This window comes from Pinus tabuliformis, chromosome 6 (genome assembly GCF_031772625.1).
Source record: "Pinus tabuliformis cultivar Carrire ecotype Pingquan chromosome 6, CPIR1, whole genome shotgun sequence".
Lineage (NCBI taxonomy): Eukaryota > Viridiplantae > Streptophyta > Pinopsida > Pinales > Pinaceae > Pinus > Pinus tabuliformis.
The window spans coordinates 2,040,567,224-2,040,574,547 of record NC_142292.1 but is presented as its reverse complement, the minus strand read 5'-3'; the positions used below and the strand labels follow the sequence as shown (position 1 = coordinate 2,040,574,547).

General features: G+C 38.6%; 1 protein-coding gene across 2 annotated transcripts in view; it reads right to left on the bottom strand.

Annotated features, from left to right (window-relative positions):
• Nucleotides 1-5,782: 5,782 nt before the first annotated feature.
• The window catches only part of LOC149267439 (uncharacterized), a 28,789-nt gene continuing 27,247 nt past the window's right edge, over nt 5,783-7,324 (bottom strand). The window contains exon 6 of one of the 2 annotated variants that reach the window (XM_089432739.1): nt 5,783-6,302. In XM_089432739.1, coding sequence (XP_089288865.1) covers nt 6,213-6,302 — 90 coding nt within the window. In that variant the 3' untranslated portion in view covers nt 5,783-6,212. The remainder of the gene's footprint in view (nt 6,303-7,324) is intronic. The other variant, XM_089432732.1, reaches the window with a different exon arrangement.

Below are 7,324 nucleotides of genomic sequence, written 5' to 3'. Positions count from 1 at the left end.
AAAGTATAAGGCTCGTTTTGTCGCTCGTGGCTTCTCCCAGAAGGAAGGTATAGACTATGACGAAATATTTGCACCTGTTCCCCGATATACCACCATCCGCTTGATCATAGCCCTTGTTGCTTCGCAAGGATGGAACCTACATCAGATGGATGTCAAGACTGCGTTCTTACATGGTTCGATCAAAGAGGAGGTCTATGTGGAGCAACCCAAAGGATTTGATATTTATGATCAAGAATCTCATGTTTGCAAGTTGAAGAAGGCTCTTTATGGGCTAAAGAAAGCACCCTAAGCATGGTATGAGAGGATCGATAGCTACTTGATGACGCTGGGATTCACTAGGAATGAAGCCGACCCTAATCTTTACTTTAATGTTATAGACGACAAGCCTCTCATACTGGTGCTATATGTTGACGACCTCTTTCTAACAGGTGTAGACCCTCTCATTCACGAATGTAAGAGGGCACTGGCTTCTGAGTTCAAGATGAAAGACCTAGGACTTATACACTATTCCCTAGGATTGGAAGTCTGGCAGAAACCAGGGGAGGTTTTCCTATCTCAAGGAAAATATGTGGTGAAGATATTGGAGAGATTTGGCATGGTGGACTGCAAGCCCGTAACTACCCCTATGGAGCTTGACTTCAAGAAGTTAAGCGGTAGCGCTGTCGAACCTGTTTTACAAAATGCTACCGACTATCGTCAACTCGTCGAAGCATTAATGTTCTTGGTGAAATCTCGTCCGAATATATGCTTTGCAGTCAATACATTGAGTCAACATTTGGTTGAGCCTCACCACTTACATTGGATTGGTGCCAAGAATATGTTGAGGTATCTTCGTGGCACAATCACTCATGGGTTGAGATACACTGCCGGAGATGTGAGACTACTTGGGTATACTGATGATGATTGGGAAGTGAGTGCGGTGCACTGAAAGAGCACTTTCGGGTGTTGTTTCTCTTTGGGATCTGTCTCGATATCATGGATGAGCAGGAAGCAGATGTCGGTGGCTTTGAGCACCGCCGAGGCAAAATACATCGCTGCTAGCATGGCCTCCTGTGAGGCAGTCTGGTTGCAAAAGCTCTTCAGTGAATTGTTTGGATTTACATTGGATACCATCATGATCTTGTGTCACAACTAGAGCGAGATCCTTTTATCAGAGAATCTCGTATTTCATGATCGCTCCAAGCATATCGATATCAAGTACCACTATATTCGAGATATGGTGCAGCAAGGAGCAATAAGGCTCCAACATATCGATACAGATGAACAGGTCGCCGACATCTTGACAAACCCTTAGGAAAGATCAAATTCCTGACTTTCCGAGAACGACTTGGTGTCGTTTAGAGACCCTCTTATGAGGGTAGAGTATGATGTATTGAGCTCTGGCAGCTCCAGGGGGCGCGGGGTACTTCTTGGAGCGACATGTGACCACAGGGTGACTCACCATCCCCTGGTGGTGCACTATGTACAGGGTAAAGGTTCAACCTTCCCCTGTGACAACCTGTGGCGACTGTGGAACATGATGATTCGTTCTCCTGTGGGCCAGGATGATTCGTTCTCCGTGGCGACTGTGGAATAGGATGATTAGTTCTCCTGTAGGCCAGAATGATTAGTTCTTCGTGGCATCCACTAAACAGGATGATTCGTTCCCCTGTGGACAGGATGATTAGTTCTCCTGTCAAGGCATCCTACCCATGCAGTATGGGACTCATGGGAAGTACCTCTTATCTGATCAATGAGCAGGGAAATGAGGATAGGGACCATAGTAGTACTATCGACGGACGCATCGCTGTATCTACCATACTCCCTATGCTAGAATGACCTCCATTGATCTGGGATCAATGATACTGATCTGGGATCAGTGAGAGTGGTTCACACTCTGAGACTGACTTCGGGTCAGTGGAGGATGGTATGATACATCCTCGATCATTTCTTCTTCTTCATAGTTTGAGCAGAGCAAAGCAGAGTGGGGTCACGTTGTACAGGACAGTGCATTTGATGGATGGATAGCAACGACGGTTTGACGGATTGCAGATGAAGTTCTCCCTAGTTGAGAGGGAGTGTTAAAATTGGCAACTAAGGCCAAACTCTATGTGGATCACCTTATTTATGGCTTCTAATATTTTCCCTAGATTCCTCTCATCAACAGGTGTAGGATTGATCTAAAGATCATCCAATTCCGATAAGTATTTATGGAGATATAAATTTATTTTTATTATGGACAAATTGTCAAAGTCGACCAGCAAACTTATGTAGGCTCAAAAGCCCAACAGTCGCGTCTATTCAACCTCAACGTTTGCATATAAATACAAAGAGCATTCTCCTCATTTGGACAATTCAATTCACTCATCTTCTCTCTCTCTCTCACATGTGGCTAAAATGAAGACATCCTAAGGTAAGGAAGAAGCAGAAAGGACACTAGGGTAGCAAGTCATCTCTTTGACCAGTGTTGACCAAGCGTTGACCTTCCAGAAGTGCAGATTGGGTGTGGTTGCCTCTCCTAGGCAAGCCGCAATTTTTGGCACGAAAACCAAGGTGATCTGACCTCTAGTTTGATCGGTGTTCACTGCCCTAGTTTAGTGCTGCAATTGACTTCCGAAATCTACAAATTGACACTACTTTTGGGGTTGTTTCTTGAAGTTGTTCAAAGACAAATTGACTGGAAATTGACCAAGCATTTTAGAAGTCAATTTCAACTAGTTTGACCAAGTTTGACTTTGTTGATCTAAAGTTTGTTGCTACTGATATAAAATTACAGAATTCAAATTTTGTACTATTTCTATCCACTGAACTATTGAAGATAAAAGAAGAATTGATCAAAAGGTTTCCCCGCATTAGGGTTTGTCCCTGGCTCGCTGCGATATCTTGTGTCTCTTGTCATGGCTTGTTTTATGTTGATCGTTTTAATGTTCTATCTACACTTCACTTAATGTATATGTGATTGCTAATCTGTGGCTAATAAGAAAAAAAAGAAGTAAATTGCTCTAAGCATAGAACATACCATAATTTAACAATAACAGATACCCAACACTTATAATCAACATTCTTATATATTTTGCTTTTACACTACTACATGGTCCTTATTTACTAGAAATAACCTCCATAGATAACAATCCATCTACTTATGGGATTAGAGGGTAGGATCGAACATTATATGCTTGAGAATCCCTCCCTAGGCACAAAAACATAGTTGCATTGAAGTGTACATTCTTTTATACTTATATTCTTGTGTTTCCCTATGAATTGGATTGAAAAGAAATTAATTATATGTTGTTGTAATTTATATTTTAGATTTGGCCCCAATGTTGAAAATTCATATAAAATAGACCCGAGAAACATCAAGGTTGAGGTGAAATTTTGAATATGCATTTCTTAGATAAGAGAGGAATACCCTGTTAATGGAGTTTTAATTAACCCAATGTTTTAGAGTTCTAAGTGAGTCCATCTTTAGGGGATACATTAATAGTGTGAGAGAAGATTATGCATTTCTTATCATAGAACAGAAAATTTTGCCTAGTATTAGAGCATTTCAACATGGTTCCCTATCTTAACTTAAACTATTCTATTAGTTAAGAGGAGGTAGGGTGTTTCAATGGTTCTATTCCTATGAGTGTTGCCTGACCTATTACAAGATTGGAATTGCAACTCTAGTGCACGGGGAGAAACCCTAGAAGCCCTTGAACAGTATAGGGATGTTCTGCTTCATTTATGGTTGACACTAATGGAATGACACTCGTAATTAGGCTTAATGAGAGAGGATTTGGGTGATGATGCATTTGTATTGTAAAAAAAAGGTAGGCTTAATTTCATTTGTAATGCCATCAAGGGATGTTGTTGAGTTGGATAATGTTATGTTTATTCCGAGTTTGAAGAAAAATCTTCTCTCAATGTCTCGTATGAAAAATGTGCAATGTAAAGTTGTATTTGAAAGATAGTGGTGCACTATCAATGATTGTAGTCTAGCAAGTCCAAGGACTTTAGCCGGATATGTTCAAGATAATGGCCTTTAGAGGTTGATTGTTAATCATATGGCACTTGTACATGCTAATGGTATTTTGGGTGAGCCTTATAATTTTGAGCAAACATATATAAAGCATGTATGGTGAGATTCCATGGATATAGGTTCAAAACCTATTATGAAATCAATCATTGTTTCCATGCTTGCCGCTATGAAATAGTGAAGGGTACAAGGACAAGGTTGTTGGATTCTCTCGAGAAGAAGGAATTGACATTGATGAGAATCTTGCACTAATTACCACTGGATTATATGCATGTTAGACTTTTCGCATTATTGTGCAAGTTCATATGGCAGCATTCCAAGCTCATATACACAACTTGAGTGGGCCTACCAATTAAGAACATGGGTTTTTCTCCTCATAGACCACATGTTCAATTCCAAAGGGGGATAGGATATTTACATGTAAGCAAGCTGCTATTGGTGGATATTTGTGTGGTGTCGGAAAGATACCAACACTCTCACTCTCACTTTCAAGCTAAAAAGAGACATTATATTTCCCAAGTGGACCGCAATGTCCAAGATTAAGTCAATTGGATCTAGCCAGAGTAGTTGTGAGATGGAATGTTATCCTCCACACCTGAGTTCTATGCTAAGTGACATGTTGAGCTCATAATGACTATATTGTTGAAACAGCTTTGAATCTTGTTGTTAACCTGTACTATGCCCTGAGAATGTAAGGTTTTACTTGACCACCATCATCACAATTAGGGTAAGTACCCAGGGATTTTCCCTGGAGAAAGGCATTCAAAACTTTCCTGTGAGTACATTTAAATTCAAGGTACACTGTCTAAAATAGATGCATAACCCAATTTCCAATCAAAATTTCAGACCCGGCACACTGAAAAACCAGAAAAGTTGTTCAACATTTATCACCATAAACTGAAGGTATCTTTTTAGTTTTTCAATTAACTCCATAACATTTTATGAAAACCTTCAGATTTCTGCCGAGTAATACGTAAGGGTCATCGCATAACTAATTGAAGGGATAAAGTTTATACCCTACAATGATAGCAAGAACAAAGCAAAAATAAAATAATAGTTCATATGGATTGTCAAAACACAAATATCTAAGCATGTCTATAACCTTTGCAATCGAAGTTTTCAACTATATCAACTCAGTCAATAACAACATTATGTCCATCCATTATATATATCAGTTTAAAAAACGGTGTTAAAAGAGTATTTAGCAAAGAGCTAAATTAACAGATTACAGAAGTCAATCCAGCACAACAGTAAGCATATTCAATCAGTCTTGTATGAAAATAATTATTGCTATTTTGTCAATATATGAAAGGTCTCTCCTGCAGCTATAAAATGAAACCCATCGCCCTTAAACCTATACTAAAGGGTTAACCCTATGATCTTTCCTGGCGTGGAGTACATGGAAATATTTCCCTTCAAAGATGCACAATTCCATAAGGCTAGAGTTTTACTTTACGTAAAGAACATAGACAAGCTATAAATTTACAACAATATATGAAACATACTGTGAAGCAAACAAAGAGTCCTATAAGTTCTAACACAACACAATAAATAAGACGATCGTAAGTGTATATACACAGTACCTAACATTTTAGCAGAACCGTGCATCAATAACTTCCATTCTACCAAGCCAAGAAACTGTATGAAGAAACAAAAGACCTCTTCTATTTTTTTTCATCAGGGTTGAAAGCAAACATATGAGAGTATATTTACAATACATAAGCGGAAATGCAGATGTATTTTCCCAAAAAGCCGGAAGATAACGTCCACTTCATTAATGAAAAAAATATATGTTTTCCAAGGAATTATTTTTCTGTGTACATGCTATGTCCGACTTATCTAAGGATGATCCAGGAACTAGAATCCCACACCAACAACCCAACCCATGTTGGACATACTGGACCAGTGACATAAAAAATACATACATTAAATCACCCTTGAAGCTATTTAGAACTATATTACGAAGATTAGAGATATTTTAGTTATTAATTATTAAAGCCGATAAGAGATGACTTCATGAAAAAGGGCACTATAGCAAAATAAGTAAACCCTATCATTGTACTGAGCATTCGCTGACAAGAAATAAATATATCATCTTTTGAGATTATTTTCTGGCGGGTATGCCATTTCTTTCTTGTGAGCGTATATTGTCCACGTGTGCCCTTGTACGGTCGTGACAGAGACAGGTCAAAATTCTTTCAATGCCACCAGGGTATCAATCGAGACGACGTCTCTTCCGCTTAAGATTATCAAAAACCTCTCGAATGTCTTCACCTGTAACAACTTTTGACGTGTCTAAAGATTCCTGCAAAATGATTTACAACCAAAGTCATCAGCTCGCTCTCTCTCTCTCTCACAAACACAACACGAAATTGAAATATAACGCCCCTTGGTTTATTCATTGCTGAAAAAAAATAGATGAATTATTTTCATTAAAAAAATTAGACTCTCCTGTGCAACAATCTCTCTATCTCAAACAATACAGAATTGAATATAATATTATAATTTATAACCCTTGGAAATTTGAAGGTTTATTCATTGCTGAAAAAATTGGATGAATCAGTTTCATTGAAAATAAATTACACTCTCCTGTATAACAATCCATCCAAGGACTTACATGGATTGGCAAATATTGATAAAGTTCCTATTAAATTCTCTAAATCTCTATCCTGCTTGTATTCATAATACATATTGTTAACCTTGACGTCCAACAATAAAGGTTGGAGGAGTTTGGGAGAAGATGTATGATCCAGATCACTACACCCAGATGCGGATAAATTCTGCAACCAAGAGGTTCATGGCATCAGCCATTTACACAGGTGGTTTACAACAAACGTATGAGATATTTTTGTAAAATCCAATGTGTTGTGGTTGAGCTGTGTGAGGTGATTGCTCCAGCAGCCTCGGATGGCCTGCTCAACTTATTTTCGGCTCATTGAAAGTTCCTGCTGACCTGTTCAAGAAGCCCCTCTGCTTATTCTTTGCTATGGTCAATTTGGGAAATTACATGGGAAATCCCTACCATTTTGCTGCAAACAGATATTTTCTTATTACACAATTTTGATGATGAGGTCAAACTATTTTTATCAATTTTAGACTGTTTTATCTTTCCTGGTCTGTCTGGTCAAGCTCTGCTTTTCTCACATACCTCCTGCTTTGCCACAAAGTGAATATGAATCATCCTAATAATGTTTGCCAGGCACTGCCAATAAGCACATCTCTAAATGGGTTGCCATTTTGGTGTATAGGGATATTAGACAATCCTTATCCAACATTATCATAATTGAAACCAGAATTGAACCAGTTGACCCCAAAATCATGAACCAG